The sequence below is a fragment of the Crotalus tigris genome, unplaced genomic scaffold, assembly GCF_016545835.1.
Source record: "Crotalus tigris isolate CLP2741 ecotype Arizona unplaced genomic scaffold, ASM1654583v1 scf7180000024351.1097467, whole genome shotgun sequence".
Classification (NCBI taxonomy): Eukaryota; Metazoa; Chordata; class Lepidosauria; order Squamata; family Viperidae; genus Crotalus; species Crotalus tigris.
The window spans coordinates 994,098-1,012,075 of NW_024100520.1; the positions used below are offsets into that span (position 1 = coordinate 994,098).

A 17,978-nucleotide genomic window follows, 5' to 3' on the forward strand; every position below is an offset into this window, starting at 1 on the left:
GAGACTAATTTGACTTGGTTCAATTATTTGTGCCTGCATTATGTATGAACTATATTTTATGTATGAATTATACATGCTTTATACATAAATTGAAGAAAACATAACAAAACAAGGCAAAGTTGTCTCCATATATTTTCCTTATATGTATATTTTTTAAGAACTTCATATTAACTGAGATTTGAGATGCACTGTCAAATGTTTCTATGATTTTTCATTCTGTCACATGTTTAATATATTCATTGGAACTGTTTTTTTTTCCAGAATGCACATTCTGAGATCTTTTATGTGCAAAATGGCTGAAATACAGATCTGATATTTATGAAAGAGTTCTATGTATTAAGATCTTTCTATAAAGAAAAAAAAAACCTATATTTCCAATACAGATATCAGATTATTATTTTAAAAGAATATGTAAGAATTGTGTGAACACTGAGCTGTGAATTGGATGTATAAATGGCAAACAGACAAGAAAAAATTATATAAATAAAAATATATATCTGGGAATTCTTTTTGTGAAACAATGTCAAATGTAAGGACTACTACATACACAGTTCCAATGAATATATTAAACATGTGACAGAATGAAAAATCATAGAAACATTTGACAGTGCATATTAAGCTCTGAAAAGGAATTATGAGGTATTCTCTAATTATAAAATAGTGAATTTCTGTAATTCAACAAAATTTCAGTCTGACTGTTTTTATTTTTGATGATAAAAGTAATCTCCATAAAGCCATTTTCCCCACCCCTTTTTTTTAAAGACCAAGTTTCCTTTAAAATTTGAAATGTTAAAAACTATTCTTAAAGTCTTTGCACTGCTTGCCATTGATTATTTGCTATTATTTATTAATGAGATTTGTTCATTGCCTCAAACCTAGGCTGCTTACAGTAGTCAGCAAAAATCAAATAATTAATTAAAATAGTTAAATCCAAAATCTAATCCCCCAAATTAGGTACTGAAATAAAAGAACTAAATTTCATTTGATCAGTCTTTCCTTGGCTTTTTAGAGCCAGGTTCTGCCATCTGCACACCCCATTTCCAATGAGCTGCTGTTCATTGCCTGTCAACCAGCTCTCTAGCAGTCTCTGTGTTAGATAATTCCTAACAAATCATGAGAACACAGAGGGGACACCAAGACAATTTAGAATGGAACAAGGCCATTACAGGTAGCCCTTGACTTACAACCATTTGTTTAGTAAGCATTCCTAGTTACAAAAACTGAAAAAAGTGACCTATGACTGGTTTTCACACAACCATTGCAGCATCCTCATGGTCACATGATCAAATTTAGGGCATTTGGCCTAAATGAGAGTTGCACTGATACCCTTTGTAACCTTCCCAGGTGGCTTCTGACAAGCAAAGTCAAAGGAAGAAGCCATATTCTCTTAACAACCACATGATTCACTTTACAACTGCAGTGATTTGATTAACAATTGTGGCACAAAGGACATAAAACAGGGCAAACCTGACTTAACAACTGTCTTGCTTGGCAAAGGTAATTTTGGGCTCAATTGTGATCTTAGCTTAAGGACTACTTGTATATTAAATATTCTTGAGTTTGGGTTGGGGGGAGTGAACTGTGAGAAAAAAATTCCCCTTAACTGTACTAACTATATGTGGAATAATTATTTTGATAGTATTTCAAAATTCTGTTACATTACCTATTAGCAATAAAAATCTTTTCCAAAAACCAATTGGTTATTTCCTGAATGTGCCTGCCATAAAAGTCTTAACAGTCCACAACAAAACCTCTCTGAATAATATGAAAAAAAAATCCAATCTCCTAATGAGTCATTTTAAAACTAATAATGAAGACTAAAATCCCTGCCTTAAAACTTTATCAACATGCAAAGTGAGTGAGACATTGGAAGCTTCCTTCAATTTCCCTCTCACCAAACTTCCAGAAGCCCCGTTAGATACAGATCTCTTCAGCAATTGCAGCATTATTCTTACTGAATGTGGGGCCCTAAGAGCACAAAGTGAGGAAGATTCCTTCAATAATCCTCCAGCTCCTCCTGAATACCTTATTGGGTCCATCAACATCTGACTGAGTGCAAAGAAACCACCTGGAAATCTTGAAATACTTCTGATACTGAAAAAGAAAAGAATTTTTCCCCTGACCCACAAGAAACTAAATATATTTAATATTATTATTCTTCAAGAGGCTTGGGTGTGTTGGAGCATAATATTTATATGATCTTTATATTGGGGGCAATTCAAATACTAAAGATGGGACATCCTCAGGCAGCCTTAGCATATTTATTTCACAGAAATTATCTCTAAACAATCTTGGGCAGACAGTCCTTGAATTATGATTCATTATAGTAGCCCTAGAAATTAAATAAATAAATAATGCAGCCTGCTTATCATGATTATAACTCATGATCATAAAGCAGGTTGGACATGTGACTGACCTGATTTTAAGACCTTTTTTGCAGTGATCATTAAGTGAATTACTGTAGTCGCTAAGTGAATCCATCGTCATTAAGCAAATGCCATGGTCATTAAGCAATGCAAGGGTTCACTGAAAATGTGATTTTTCTAAAAAACAGAAGTAAATGTAGGTTTTCTGCAAAACTGTCATGAAACAGTCATGTGACTGGGACACCCTAAAGTCTGCTAATGCAATCTGGTTGTCAAGTACTGAGGTGCACCCATGTAACCACAGGAAGGGGCAATGATCAGAATTTGATCTAGTTCACAAATACCCCTGTTACAATTTAAATAGCTGCTAAGCAACCAGTTATAAGTCAAGGCTATCTGTATTACATCCATGCATCCATTATATCATACCCATTAATGATTTGATTCCTCAAGCTGTTTTTATTTATTTATTTAATATCTATATTTCTCCCAAGTATCTATTGTGCCAAACTAATAAAATATAGGATCCTTTCAAGGAATATAGTTCCAATCTACTTGAGTTGTGATCATATGCTACCATCATATTGGTATTTGTCTGCTATGGTATTTATTATAGAAGACACAGATTTCCTGCCTTATTCTAAAAAACTGTACCTTGGGAGGAATTACTAAGTGAAAGTAATCTTGGCAATTTTTTCCCTACATTTCTCTACATCAGACATGTTAAACTCGCGATGTCATGTGACGTTGCGTGGTGTATCGGAACTTTTTCCCCATTGCCAGCAATGGGGTAGGCGCAGTTTCATTGTGACGCATCAGCCCACGGGCCGGCAATTTGACATCCCTGCTCTACATAGTGACATCTTCTTCAAAGGATACTTCAGTGCTATTCATTTATACTGATGGATCCAAAAACTATTAGTTATATAACATTTGTTAATCCCATTGCCAGTCCCTATCCTGCCAAATGGTAGTTGTGTGCAAAGCAAGCTAAGAAAAGGTATTGATGGCTTTGAGAAGATATTCACCAATCACATTACTTAGAACAGGTTTGATATTTAAAAGTAGCCCAGTTAACATCTGATAATGGAGGAGGCAGTTGCTAAGTGTATTGAAGAGAACTCCCTCTCACTTTACCTCAAAATCACTTCCCCTATCCCGGGGTAGTGGAGGCAGGCAATTTTTAAACATAAATTTAATACCCTGCTAAACTTATAAACTCAGATTTAAAAGCAGCTCAGATGCAGCATCGTGAGGTGATGCAACCTGAAACAGGAGAAAGGTAGATGTTCCTTCCTTTCCTACTTCTCTGTACAGATTCCACCTCTACTCACATCTGCTATTGACTAATCCAGGTACCCAGGCCAAGGATTGATTCTGACCAAAAGAGATGGTTCTTTCTGGGGCTCAAATTGACAGCAGTAGTGCTGACAGTCTTCAGAAGTACTCCCAATCCACAGTAATAACAACAACAGTAATTATTAATCACTGATTAAATTTCTTCCAAATCCATTCAGCCAGCCATTCATTTTGTTGTATTATGCTGCCAGTCTTTGTGATAGGGAACACAAAATAATGGTTCTAAGTTAAAGGAATACCTAATTCCAATTAAATATTAGAAAAATCTTTCCTAAAATAAGGGCAATTTGAGTGTACAATTATCTAGAGAAGTAGATTTGATTCATTGGAAGTAATTGTAGACTTATCTGCTAGGCATGCTTTAATCTGGATTCCTGCTTGAATTCAGTGGTCTAATAGTCCATCCTGAATCTTTTATTCTATTATCTTCTTATCTTTTTCCTATTATAGAATAAATAATTATTTAATTGGTGGATATGCATAATAAGGAGCAACAATTCAAACATAACCATATACATTTAAAAATCACAATAACAGAGTAATAAAATGAGGAGTTTCTTGTTTACATCACCTGATCCAAAATAGCATCAAGAGTCATGTACTGCTAACTGTGATGGAATGTGCATCTGCAGCAGCAGAGGGAAAGTACTTGGCCATTCAGAGCTTTCCCAGAAAGAGGCCTGATTAAGAGACTGCTGTCCTGAGTGGGAGGGGGGAAGGTAGCCATACGATAGACTCTCCCAAGATATATTTAGTAGATTAGAAATTTATTGCTTTACTTTGGGCCTGATGTTAATTATTTAAATAATGTTAAAATATGTACTGCTTTTATAACCAGTTATATAGCTGTAGGCAGCTATATAAGTGTTTTAAATAAATACACATTCAATGTAGTACAGTAAAGAAAAAGATGCCTTGCTCAGAAGTTTAAAAGCTACAAATGAATATATATTCATGTTAGCCTATTACTGCAGCCTAAAAAATAATACACATTTCACTAATGTTGATCTAAAAAAGAAAAATCAGAAAGATGTGACAATGAATAGCAACAAGTATTTTTTTTTCCTGCAGAATAAGTTTTGAGCAACCAGAGTCTAAACAAGAATTACATGTTTGAGCAGCCGTGGCACTGCTGCACCACAATTCCTTTCTAGAAGGGAATTAAAATTAACAATAAGGTCCAACTTTAAATGTTCCTAACTCAAGCTATTTCTTTATTTTCAAAATAGGTGCTTCTGCCACTTTTATCAACATAAATATAATATAAAATAGCAGTTAAGATATTGGATGAGACCCAGGGAGATCAAGTTTAAATCCACCCAAAGCTATAGCTGGTTACTGAACTACTTTGTGCTACTTTATCTCTCTCAGTCCAGTCTACTTAATAGCAATTATTGTTGTGGAGGAGAGAATTGGAGAATTGTTGTTGTGGAGCAGGGCGTTAGAGGAGGAAGAGCTCCTCTAAACTGTCTTGAGTTCTTGAAGAAAAGGTGGGATACAATTTAACAGACAAGTAAATATCTCATGAATCTTCTAAGAAAAGTCTAAAGAATCTATTACAAGTTCTACTTTTACTGTAGAATTATGGAATTCTGTAGAATACTACTGTATAGAATTCTACAAATACTGTAGAATTGTAGCATTTACAGTAGAATTACAACTAGGTGAATAAATATCTAAATATTGAAGTCAGACTGGGGGAGGGTTTGTTTTGTTTTGTTTTATCCAACAATTATCTGGCATTTCAGTTTTTGAGGATTTCTACTGCTTTTATTTACCGTACCTTCTGGCGTATAAGACGACTTTCGCAAGAGTTAAAATCGGCGCCAAAGTCGGGAGTCATCTTATACGTCGAGTCATCTTATATGCCGGAAATAAAGGTAGTTTCCAGCGTATAAGATGACTTTCTAGGCATGTGACTCGGCGCCAAAGACGGGGGTCGTCTTATACGCCAGGTCGCCTTATACGCCGGAATATACGGTATTTTATCCAAAAGAGACAAAACTAAACTAAACAAAAACACTGAAAACATGTGAATAAACAAGGACAAAAAATATAATCTCCACCAAGTTAAATACTGATAAATATATTGCAACAATAATAGTTTCTCCCTTGCAAAACAGGTCCAAAATGTATGTTTGTACATCTATTTACAACCCAATTGACATATCATACATTACATACATGAAAGAAAAAAAATAACTAGTTAAAGAACAATGAAGTTAAAGTTCAAAGCACTCTGTTAACAGTCTGTTATTGTAATTCACTCGTAGAAAGTCTACACCAGACATGTCAAATTTGCGACATCATGTGACATCGCACAATGTATCGGAGCTTTTTTCCCATTGCTGGCAATGGGGTGGGCACGATTTCCTGGTGACAGATCTGGCCCACGGGCTGGAGTTTGACACCCCTGGTCTATACAGTTTCCTATTTACCACAAATCGGCCAAATCATTATCTCTAAGTCTAGGGTCAAATACCCTTGTTTGATTCTTAATAGGTAAATCTTTCCTTAGATTTTTAATTGGGAACTTTCCCAACAATTCCATCTCATTTCCGAAGTTCATAAGTCTCATGTATCTTTTAAGAAAAATCTAAAGAATCTATCACAATTTCTACTTTTGCTGTAGATTTATCATGTTATCCAATGCTATTCTAGCTTAATTAATAGATAGATTTAATTACTTAAAGAATATTTATATGACTGAAGAAACATAAAAGTTTACAATCTCTGCTTCTTATTCTCAGAAAACTGCTGCTGATGGCAAGAGGCAAGAAATCATTGTCCTGGATTCCAAGCGGAGCAATGCTATTAATATAGGACTGACTGTATTACCACATCCAAGGACAATCAAGGTTGCCATTTTGAACTTTGATGAATATGCCTTAAATAAGGAAGGAATAGAGGTACTGAGAAAACCATGCAGAACATTATGTTAAAAAGTATATTGTTTCCATGTACTAGTGTTTGAAAATATGTTGATATATGAATTCTCATAATGGACTATCTGATTACTATTATGTAATATTTTCTCCTTCTGCAGACATATAATCTTTTTAAAATCAATCAGCAATATGGGGCATAATTTTAACTTTTGAACAAAACATGCATTCATACTCATATTTGTTTCAATGTCACAATAAAAAACCCAATTTTCTTCTATTTTCCAATTAACCAATATAAAGCCAGAAAAAAACCAACATCATGGGGAGATATATAAAATCATAGGACTCCATAAAGGCTTAGCTTAGGTGTGTGTTCAGTTCTAGCTATAGTCTAAATGAGGGGTCCTTGGTGCTCTCTGAGCTTGCTTATTTTCTTGCAAATGTTTCATTACCCTAACCAGGTAACATCATCAGTGCTAGTAAGGAGTGCTATTTGCTGTCAGTTTATATTCTGGTGTCTTGCTTGTCTGGCTGGTTGGGGGTGGTCTTAGGGATTCTTTGGTTGATGTCTTTCACCAAATAAATCAGAACTCGGAGGCAAGAAAGTTCCTCAGAGAACATGTTTATTGGCTACATAATATCGGCACGAACAAAAGTGAAATCAGATCTAAACTTTCCTCCCAAGAAACAAAGTAATACAATGTAACAATTCCCAACCCTCTACTCATGCTATCCAATAGAACAACTTGGTGGGTTTTCTGACTAAACGATCCTCCTTCTCCCCTTCGGTATGGGAATGACCTTGGTTCCCACAAGATTTGCTAATGTTTAGACTACCAGAAATAACTTTTCCCCCTCCCTTTCTTGTGGCAACCTAGAACAACAAAAATGGCTGTAGCCAGGTGCATTGTAGAGTTGACAGTCTCACCCCTCTAAGGAGAAAACAAGTTCTGTGAAAGAAGCAGAAGCACGTTAAGAATCCCCCCTAGGCTTTTGAGGATGCTTATCATAGAATTTCTGTATTAACCTCTCTGCCTTTACATCCCCACTCTTCACCCAAGTAGCTTCTGATAAGGGATACACTTTCCACTGCACCAAGTATTGCAATTTCCCTTTATATAATCTAGAACCAAGAATGTGTTTTATTTCATAAGAAGTCTCGCCCTCCACTGTAATGGGGCCTGGTGATTTTTACAGAATTGGTCTCAGTGTGGACTCTGGCTTTAACAAACTGCAATGGAAGATGGGGTGAACTTTTCTTAACAGTTGTGGGAGCTTTAATTCAATCATGACAGGATTAATGATTTTGACTATGGGGAAAGGACTGAGGAACTTAGGTCCCAATTTCTTATTGGGGAACGTCAATGTCATATACTTAGTAGATAGGTAGACTTTCTCTCCTACATAAAATGGTCTCTAGGGAGATTGCCGCTTGCCGGCTTGCTCCTTGTATACTTTAGCAGCTTGGGTTAGGGTTTGCTTAATGTTTACCCAAGCACTCTGTAGGAATGTCATCCACTGATTTAAAGTTTGTGAGGAGAGGGGCATAGGAACAAATTCCCTGCTGGTTGCTGTTTTAAACAGGTAAGTCCAGTGCTACAATGAACGATATTATTGTAGGCTACTTCAGCAAAAGGCAGGAGGTCTGCCCAATTAGTCTGTTCACAGTTGACATAGCGTCTAAGGTACTATTCCACCATTGCGTTCATACAACTGATCCATTCATGCTCAGATGAAAAGTGGAGGCGAGCCCCTGGGTCAACACAATCAGTTTCATAAACTCCTTCCAGAACTTGGTGGTGAATTGAACTCCCCTATCTGATATAACCCTTTTTGCATTCCATGGAGTTGGTAAATATGCCTGAAAAATAGCTTGGTGAGTTTCTGGGCAGAGGGAAGTCCCGGACAACCAATGAAGTGAGTCTGCTTCGAAAAAAGATCAGTGGCAGTCCAAAATACAGTATTTCAGTTGTTTTCGGGCAGTTCTACAGTAAAATCTATTGCTATTTCTTCTCGGGTTTGGGAAGGATCTACCACTTACTGCAATAGTTCAGGTGGTTTCCCAAACTGTTTTTTTTTATGGCAGCACAAGTCACACAACTTTTCACATAACTTTCAATGTCCTTTTTCACTCCTGGCCTCCAGAACTGCCAGCTCACTAAATGTGGAGTTTTCAGGAACCGAAAGTGGCCAGCTTGTTTAGCATCATGGCTCCACTGGAGGGCTTGGGTTCTTAGAGGGCTGGGAAAATACAACAAAGACCCTTTCCAGGCTAGTCCATCTTGATAGGTTAACAGCTGCCTGTTGTCACTGAACCAGGGGTCTGCTTTTAGTTTGTCTTTGAGTTTCTGAGTCAAGTGGCTGTCAGGCTCTATGGATCATCTCTGAGTTTGACACCTAGTGGTTACTTGAGAGGCTTTTTGGGGTGGGGGAATAATTGCGTTACTTACTTCTACATGGCGGCTTTTGTATTGAGGCATTCTGGATAGTGCGGCAGCAGGAAGTTCTTTCCCCTGGAATGTATTTTAGGGCAAAGTTAAAATGGTTGAAGTATTATGCTCATCAGACCTATTTAGGAGATAATCTCCATGGGGTCTTCAATGCCTCTAGGTTTTTATGATCAGTCCATACCTGAAAAGGAGTTTCACTTCCCTCTAAAAAGTGCCAGCATGGGAGTAATGTTCATCTGACTACAAAAGCTTCCTTCTCCCACACCGCCCTTTGCCTTTCTGTGTCTATAAGTTTCTTATAGATACAAAAAGGCAAAGGGCGGTGTGGGAGAAGGAAGCTTTTGTAGTAAGATGAACATTACTCCCATGCTGGCATTTTTTAGAGGGAAGTTAAACTCCTTTTAGGTTTCTTTGAGGTGTAGGCACCTGGTTGTAGGTCCTATTTGTCAATGCTCTATAGGAGCATCTACAGCAACATCATTAATATCAGCCTGGATGATGAACTGCTTTTCAGGGTTGGGATGTTTTAGGATTGGTTCCTCCACAAATTGTCTTTTTAGCTGTTCAAACGCTTCTTGATATTCTATGGTGCATTTAAAGGTTGACCGGAATTAGATCTCCCTCCTTCCTTACCCATTTTCAATAGTTCAGTGATCGACAAAGCTATTGTGACAAAGGAAGAGCTACAGCTGTTTATGAGTTCTCTGAGGCTATCATTCCAATACAGCCTTAACTTTGATGGAGTCCATTTTCACCCTCTCATGGGAAATCTGGTACCTAAATAGTCAGGGTGGGACTGGTGGAATTCACACTTAGACAGCTTAGCGTAGAAGTTTGTCTTTAAGAGTCTCTTAAGCACCTCCAGGACCAACTTTACATGCTCCTCCTAGGTTTCTGTGTAAATGAGGATGTTGTCACTCCCTAGTAGAGATAATCATGCAGCACCTGGCTCATCAGCTGCATAAATACAGCAGGAGCCCTTTGAAGGCCAAAAGCATCACTTTAAATTGGAAACTTCCTAGGGGGCAATTGAAGACGTGACTTTCACTCATCTCACTCCCTGATTCTTGCTTGATAATAAACCTCCCTTAAATCCAGCTTAGTAAAGACTTTCCATCTTGCAAGGTGGGCTAACATGTCCTTCATCAGGGGGAAAAGATACATATTTTCCACGCTCAATCCTTTAAAATCCATGCGCAACCTCAAAGACCCATCTTTCTTCTCCTTAAATAGCACTGGGGTGACTACTCGTGATTTGGCTGGTTCGATGAAACTCCTAGCTAGTTTCTTGTCTATCTACTCCCTTAACGCATTCATCTCTCGGGGGGGGGGTCATGGAGTACATCTTAGGCTTTGGAAGTTTGGTCCCTGGCAGTATTTCAATCACACAATTGGTAGTTCAGTGAGGGGAAAGTATGTCACAGTCCTCTTTGCTGAAAGCTCTTGTTAGATCACGGTATTCCATTGGAATGAGTTGGACCCCTGGCGTTCAATCTATGGTGGCTCTTAGCAGCTCACTCGTTCCCCCCTTCCCTCAGTGTCTGGCTGATTTCAGAAGGTTGGAGGGGTCCTGTCACTAGTCTCAAGGTTCTCACCCCTTTCTCCCACCAAATAGAAGGGCACCATTTGTCAAGCCATACTATTTCCAGAATCACTGTCTCAGTCATTTTGGGGGTAACCACAAAGCAGATGATCTCCCAATGTCGTCCCATCTCCAACTGGATTGGTTCAGTTAAATGTGTTGCAGGGGAACCCTCCCCCATCAAAGATCCATCTGCCTGCTCAAATTTCATGGCTATGGGTAACAGCTTGGCATGGATTCCTAATTTAATTACAGTCAGGAGACTAATCAGGCACCTTAGGCAACCCAAGTCTATTAGGACGTTTACGTCCATCTGTGCCCCAGTCTTTGGCACTATAAGTTTGGCAGCAATGGCAAAAGGTGGGATGGGCTGATCTACCATTAGGTTGTCCTCACATCATTGTTGCTGTCATAGGGTGCTGGCAGTTGTAGGCACTCAGCCAGAGCTCTCTCTCCCCCCTGGGTAGGAGGGGGGAGCTCGATGCCTTGGCCTTGGCAAACCCAATTCGATCTCTCTCATCCTCTCTGTGGAAGCCTTTTCCACATGGTGATAATGGCAGGCATGCTTCTGCCCTGAGGAGCAGGAGTCAGGCTATCAGCTGCCCAGTGACCCTGCTGTCCACACCTGAATGGGAGCTCCAACAGGCATTTGGGCAGTACTGGCACTGGGCTTCCTGCAGCAGGCCAACTTGATGTCCAGGGTCACAGCTATGCAATACATTCACGGAGTTGATCAGGAATTCCCCGGTAGGTGCACACCTGGAATAAATCACGATCTAGCCCAGCGGTTCTCAACCTATGGGTCGCGACCCCATTTGGGGTCGATTGACCATTTTTCGGAGGTCGCCAAAGAAGGCGATCCGCCATTTTCTCCCCTCAGGGGGCGGCGCCGCGCATGCGCGCTGTGCATGGGGGCAGCGCCGCGCATGTGCAGAATGTTTGTGTGACGGGGGTCGCCGTCATACAAACGTTGAGAACCGCTGATCTAGCCCCTCCTTGAAATAATGAATCAGCGATCGTTCTGGCCACTTGTGATCTTCCCAGTAATTTTCTGGAATTCCCGGACATACTCTTTAGTGGGTCATCCCCTCTGTTTTAGGCTATGGATTTCTATCTCACCTTGCAGAGCCCGGAATTCGTCTTCGAACAACATCTATAGATTATGCAAAAGAGACAATCAACCAGCCCCAAAAGAGGAAAAGACTCCAGCATCTTTCCACTAGCAATCAGCACTCAGATCAGCAAGGTCACCTTCAGACCAGCACAGAGCCATTAGTAAACAGCCCAATCAAAGAATCCCTAAGACCGTCCCCACCCACCCAGACAGGCAAGACACCAGAATATAAATGACAACAAACAGCACTCCTTACTAGCACTAATAATGTTACATAGGGTAATGAAATGCCTGCAAGAAACAAGCAAACTCAGAGAGCACAAGGGCTCTCATTTGAACCCTGAGCTACAAATATTCTCCTTCATTTGTAGCCGTAATACCAGTGTGTACTTGGTTAATTCAGAGTACTAAATACTAAATTTTAATCAATTGAGATGGAACAGATATGTGAGGGCCATGCAAATTTTCTCAAAATGGTACAAAATCTCATGTGAGTACACTGGGATCTCATGAAAGTTCAGTGTTCTTTCTTAAGAGATTGGACTTTGTACAGGTCAGTTCTCTCCCTCTCCCCAAGAATATTGTGACAGTTTTTATCCTGTATATGTGATGTCCTAGTGCTGCTTGTTTTTGAACCTCTGAGTCAGTACATATGATTTTAATAAGCAGTAGGTACATGATTCTTCAGCAAAATATCTCTTTTAAATTATGTTGCACAGAATTGAAAAGGTAAAAGTGATTTTTATAAATGGTTAATTGTAATATTTTAAACAATTATTAAAATAAATGAAATGTAAATATTTTGCGTAATTTTGGTGTGGATAATACTGAATCACTTATATTTTTAATAAGAAAAGTTAGGAGTTCTGTCAAGAAAATTTACAAAATTTACAAAACAAAAGTATTTTTCAGCTTTGATATAGTCAGTGTAAAAGACCAATCTATATAGTTTGTCTTTGATGCGGTGGTTTTTGTTTTGTTTTGTATGTTTTATTTTGGTCTTTCTAGAAAATTCTTACAATGATTCCCACAGAAGAGGAAAAGCAGAAAATTCAAGAAGCTCAGTTAGCCAATCCTGATATCCCTCTGGGTACTGCTGAACAGTTCCTACTGACCCTGTCTTCCATTACTGAGCTCACTCCTAGACTTCAGCTCTGGGCATTTAAAATGGATTATGAGCTTGTGGAAAAGGTAATTTCTTATTGCTGAATAAATATAATTGTTTCTGAATTTCAATTTAACCTATTTTCTCTCATCCTGGGGAATTTCTCTCTGCTGAACTGTTCATTAATGCCATTTTGAATATTCAATAGAATAAGAGGGCACTTAGTCTTTTGAGGGTAAAGGTTTCGTTCTCTGAGCTTGTGGGTTGGTTTCTGTATATTTCATTACCAGGCTAGTTAACATCTTCAGCAGAGTTTAGGGGATGTCAGTGTTCTTCAGTGAGTATTGTGATGGGGGTTGGTTGAGGGTCAGTGCTGTCTCTGGTTGGCTGTATAGTTTATTTGGATTCTGAGGCGTTTGTAGGCTGGTTGTAGGTCAATATGTCTGTTGATGTGCCAGGCTTCATGGCAGGCAAACACCATGATCCCAAATCCTTAATCTTTACTCATATCAACACCAAACTGCACCAGTTTGATTGGAGCAACACAAAAATCATTGGCCACGCTACCACTTGCCACACTTGTAAGTTCATCAAAGCCTGGCACTCCGCAAGCAATTCCATCAACAAATATATTGACCTATAACCAGCCTATGAACCCCTCAGAATCCAAATCAAACACGCAGCCAACCAGAGACAGCACCGACCCTCAACCAACCCATGCAAATCCCCCCTCCCACCAGCAGTTCACCTTCCAATGACCCCAACCTGATGTAACCTCCCCATCACAAGACACATCACAAGATTCACTGATGACTCAAACCTGACTCATTACAAGACCCATCACAGACCCTCACTTGATACACCCATATCTGAAGTCCTTATAAACAGAAGAAAACTGACATCCCCTAAACTCTGCTGAAGATGTTACTTAGCCTGGTAATGAAACATTCAGAAACCAACCCACAAGCTTGGAGAACTAACCTTCACCCTCATCCTACACTCAAGCTACAGATATTCACCACTACTGCAAACTCAGTCTTTTCCTTAAAAAGTAATGATAATATTTCCTTATTTCCACAGCTGAAGCACAGTGCACTTGAGCTGGGATGAGAATTATATCAGGAAATAACCTTACATCCAAATATCTTATCAAGTAACTTAACTATTGCATCGCATTGGTTTTCACTTAATCATATCCACATAATTATCATACCATCCAACTAACTTATTGATCAGCATATCTTGGAGTACTGAGTCAAATGCTTTGTTGAAGTCAAGGTATATTACAGTTAGAACGTTCCAAAATCTGTTAACAAAGTTACCCAGTCAAAACATTGGATGAGATTAGTCTGGCAAGATTCAATCAATCAGTTTGTTACAACCCTAAAGCCAGATACAATAAAATACCTAATAAAATAAAACAGAATAAAAATAGTATTATAAGAAGTTCCAAACTTAATGGTGTAACATACTGTACATAATGGTAGCACCAAACTGGGAGACTTGGGACAGTATTTTTGAATCCATGTATAAACAAAGTAACATTAAGTACAAATCACATTCCTTACCTGAAAATTTCTTCACAATGAAAGTCTGCCTAGAATCCTTATTAGTAGCACATGGCTTAGAGTTTCTCTTGAGCCATTTCCACACAGATATAATTTAAGTTACATAGCAATATCCTTAAAACTTCCCAAAAAGATTCTGAGGACAATGCATCCAGCCTGCCTAAAGTGAAGACCTTACAAAATTTCAGAATCATAATAAATAGGGGACTGAAGCAAAACCTTTTGGAAGAATACGGTTGTGTTTGGGGTGTGACACCTTGTTTAATTTTTTTGGAGATTACATTTGTTATTTGAGGGGCGGTTCTAACATTATAAAACCTAATGGACTTTCCATAAAGAAGTCCAGTAAATGAATTTTTGTCTAGAGATTTTATTAAGCCATGATGACTTAAAATGGAGCCAGATTTATAGGAAATATGATTAACTTTACCAAAAAGATAATAAGAAGAAACCATTCTCTAGTATTCAATAAATCTTTCCCTACAGATAAAATAGCATTTTAGATACTTTTTGAATTACAATATTGGTTTGAATACATTTATTTTGAATAGACTCAACAATGTTAAGCTTTGCAAAAGGATAAATTTGAGAGCCATAAAGAATCAGAGGGAGTACCTTAGTTTGAAAGCCTTATCTTGGATTACCTGCTAACTTCAAGTAAAATAAAAATAAATTTAAAAATCAGATGCAAAATCAGAACGCTGGAGAGATTCCTACAGGAACATTTATGACAAAGCAATTCCTTCTTACAGTACAAACTATTATCTTATTATCAGTTATAAAATGCTATCTGAAATCTCTGAAAAAATATTCTGAGATCTTTATTCAAAAATATGAAGCTGAATACACTTATTTCCATTAAGGCATAATTATGCAGAAACACCAAGTAGGCCACACACATATAATAAAAGGCAAGTTGTTAAAGTAAAACAAACTGGTGAAACTGTATTTCAGACAACATGGATTGCTCTGTATCTCTTTGTACAGTCTTAATATTGGACTCTGGGATTACAAGAAAGTAATTATAGCATCTCTAGAATAACATACTCACTGTCAATACAGAGAGTCTGGCAATATTTGTTCTTGACAATCCAGTGACCGCATTGTTTTCAAGATAACGCTTACATCAATCATAAGCTGTAGAAACAATTAGGTGAGTAAGTATCTAAATACTAAAGTCAGACTGGGGGGGGGGGTTGTTTTGTTTCTTTTATCCAACAATTATCTGGCACTTCAGTTTTCGAGGATTTCTATTGCATTTACTTATTTTATTTAAAACAAAGTAAAAACATTTAAAAATGTGAATAAAAAAGAACAAAAACACATTTTATCCCCACCTAGTTAAATACTGAAAAATATATTGCAACAATAGCTGCTCCCTTGCAAAACAGGTCCAAAATTTATAAGCTTGTACATCTATTTACAATCCAATTGATATGTCATAAATTACATTCATGAAAAAAATAGTTAATATGTTTAACCTCAATAAAGTTAAAGTTCAAAGCAATCTTTATTAGTTTGTTATTGTAATTTACTCATAGAAAGTCTACATGGTCTCCTATTTACCACAAATCACCTCAGTTATTATCTCTGAGTCCAGAGTCAAATACCCTTGTTCGGTTTTTAATAGTGAAATCTTTCTTTAAGTTTTTAATTGGGAACTTCCCCAACAATTGCATCTCATTTTCAAAGTTCATAAATCTTTGTTGTAAATATCTTTGCAACATCCATTGTTGAATAATTCTCCTTGACAGCACAACATTTCTCTTGCCAAGAAAGTCCAGTCCATCCTTCATGATATCCATTATCGCAGAATTTCTTATGTTCGTATTGTTTTCAACCTTTTGTAGCAGTTCTATATCTTTCAAATCAAACATTTTCTTCTTCTCATCTTACAGCAACAGATCAGATTCCAATTCCTCAAATTGCAAATTGAGCCCACCTGTTATTTCCTGCTTTTGAATACCATCTTGAATTTACAGAACTGTTATTGATCCATCAAGTTTTTTGTTTATGTTTTCAAATAAAATCTTAAAGTGGAGAACTTTCTTTTTTCCATTGCCTCCAAAATATTTTGTCTCTTTTTAGAGGCATGAGAAAGTACAAGAGAAGCAGATAAGTTGTAATAGCTTCCACAGGGAAAGGTGTTTTTTTCACCCCACAGTTAAAGAAGGGGGAATTTTCCCATAAAAAATTAAGAGATAAATATCAAGAACCTTTTTTTAAAAAAAGCTAGAAAGAGCAAAATTTATATTATAATCCTGTGTAAATGTAAATCTCACTGCAACTTCCTTAAAGTTAAAAATATTAAATTATTAAAAATAGTTTAAAATTTGATAATAAACAGTGAAAGAACAGGAAAAAAATGAAAAAGTCCAGTAGGGAGTAATAAAGTAGGTCAGAAGTCAACTAGTCATAAATCAAAAGATTGCAAAGCTTCACAAAGTGGAATTAAAACCCAGTCCTACTTAAGAAAAATTAGCAGCTGAAGGGAAAACCTGCAAGAGACCAGAGCTTCCAATTGCTCCTTGCCAAGAATTGCAGGCATCCAGGCCCTCTTCTTTTCTATTGATGCTTGATCATCCAAAGGTCATCTTAGGTCTTTCCGAGTCGCCCCTTCAAAAAATGGGAACAAAGCCACCAAATAACCAGCTTTGTTGGCAACATCAGCTGTTCATCAGAGGGAGAACACCATCAAGGGGGAGGGGATTTCTAAAATATAGTAAAACCTCTGAAAGTTGATCACTCAAGGGACTGAATGAAAGTGACCAATATACAAAACAACTACTGATATGTACACATGCCTCCTTTTATTGTACAGCTTTTATTAGAGAATGTCACACAGAAACACACAGTGAAAACACAGGAAAATCATTCATACAATACTGTATCATACAAAATCAATACAGTTACATATGCATTGTTTTCTCCTGGTTTAATCATTCTTTCTGAAAAAAGAGTCAGTTTTAGACTGTTTCTTATTCTTATTATGAAGTTAAGTGGAAAAAGCACTCTGAATGCTGCCTGTACCTCTCAGCATATTCCACAGCAAAAGATTTTAATGCATTATGAAATAACTGACATCCTCTTCTTTTGGAATATCTGTAATTTCTGTGTCCTCCTAACTTAATTCTTCTTGTGAGATGTAAAAACCCCAAATTTTGATACAATACGAAGACAAGTCTGGTTAACAATACAAAATTTTATTGGAGAAAAACATAAAAATAATAAAAAGAGAAGAGAAGAAAAGAGAGGCGTTTGAAAACGCGACCTCCTGGACCCTTCCCAATTGATTGGGTTCCAGGAACGCAACAGTTTCCAAGCTTTGCATTTTATACTTTTTACAATGTATGTCACATCTAAGAAGCTCTTTCAACTCCATAGCCATTATTTGAAGTTGTTTTTACACTTAATAGTTTATCCTGACACTTTCTTCCAATTTCCGTCCATCCGGGTCATAATTCATTATCTTTGCTGATTACCATTTGTGGTTACTCTACATAGGCAGGAAGCAGTAAACATTCCTTCTCATACATTGGCATTGCA

The 17,978-nt window shown here is 37.5% G+C and overlaps 1 protein-coding gene across 7 annotated transcripts in view; it reads left to right on the forward strand.

Annotated features, from left to right (window-relative positions):
* The window catches only part of FHOD3 (formin homology 2 domain containing 3), a 515,605-nt gene that overhangs the window by 424,425 nt on the left and 73,202 nt on the right, over nt 1-17,978 (forward strand). For 6 of the 7 annotated variants that reach the window (XM_039327161.1, XM_039327164.1, XM_039327163.1 and 3 more), the window contains 2 exons: nt 6,476-6,634; nt 12,768-12,950. In XM_039327161.1, the coding sequence (XP_039183095.1) occupies nt 6,476-6,634; nt 12,768-12,950 (342 nt within the window). Of the gene's footprint in view, nt 1-6,475; nt 6,635-12,767; nt 12,951-13,944; nt 16,576-17,978 lie in introns of those variants that run through there. The other variant, XM_039327166.1, reaches the window with a different exon arrangement.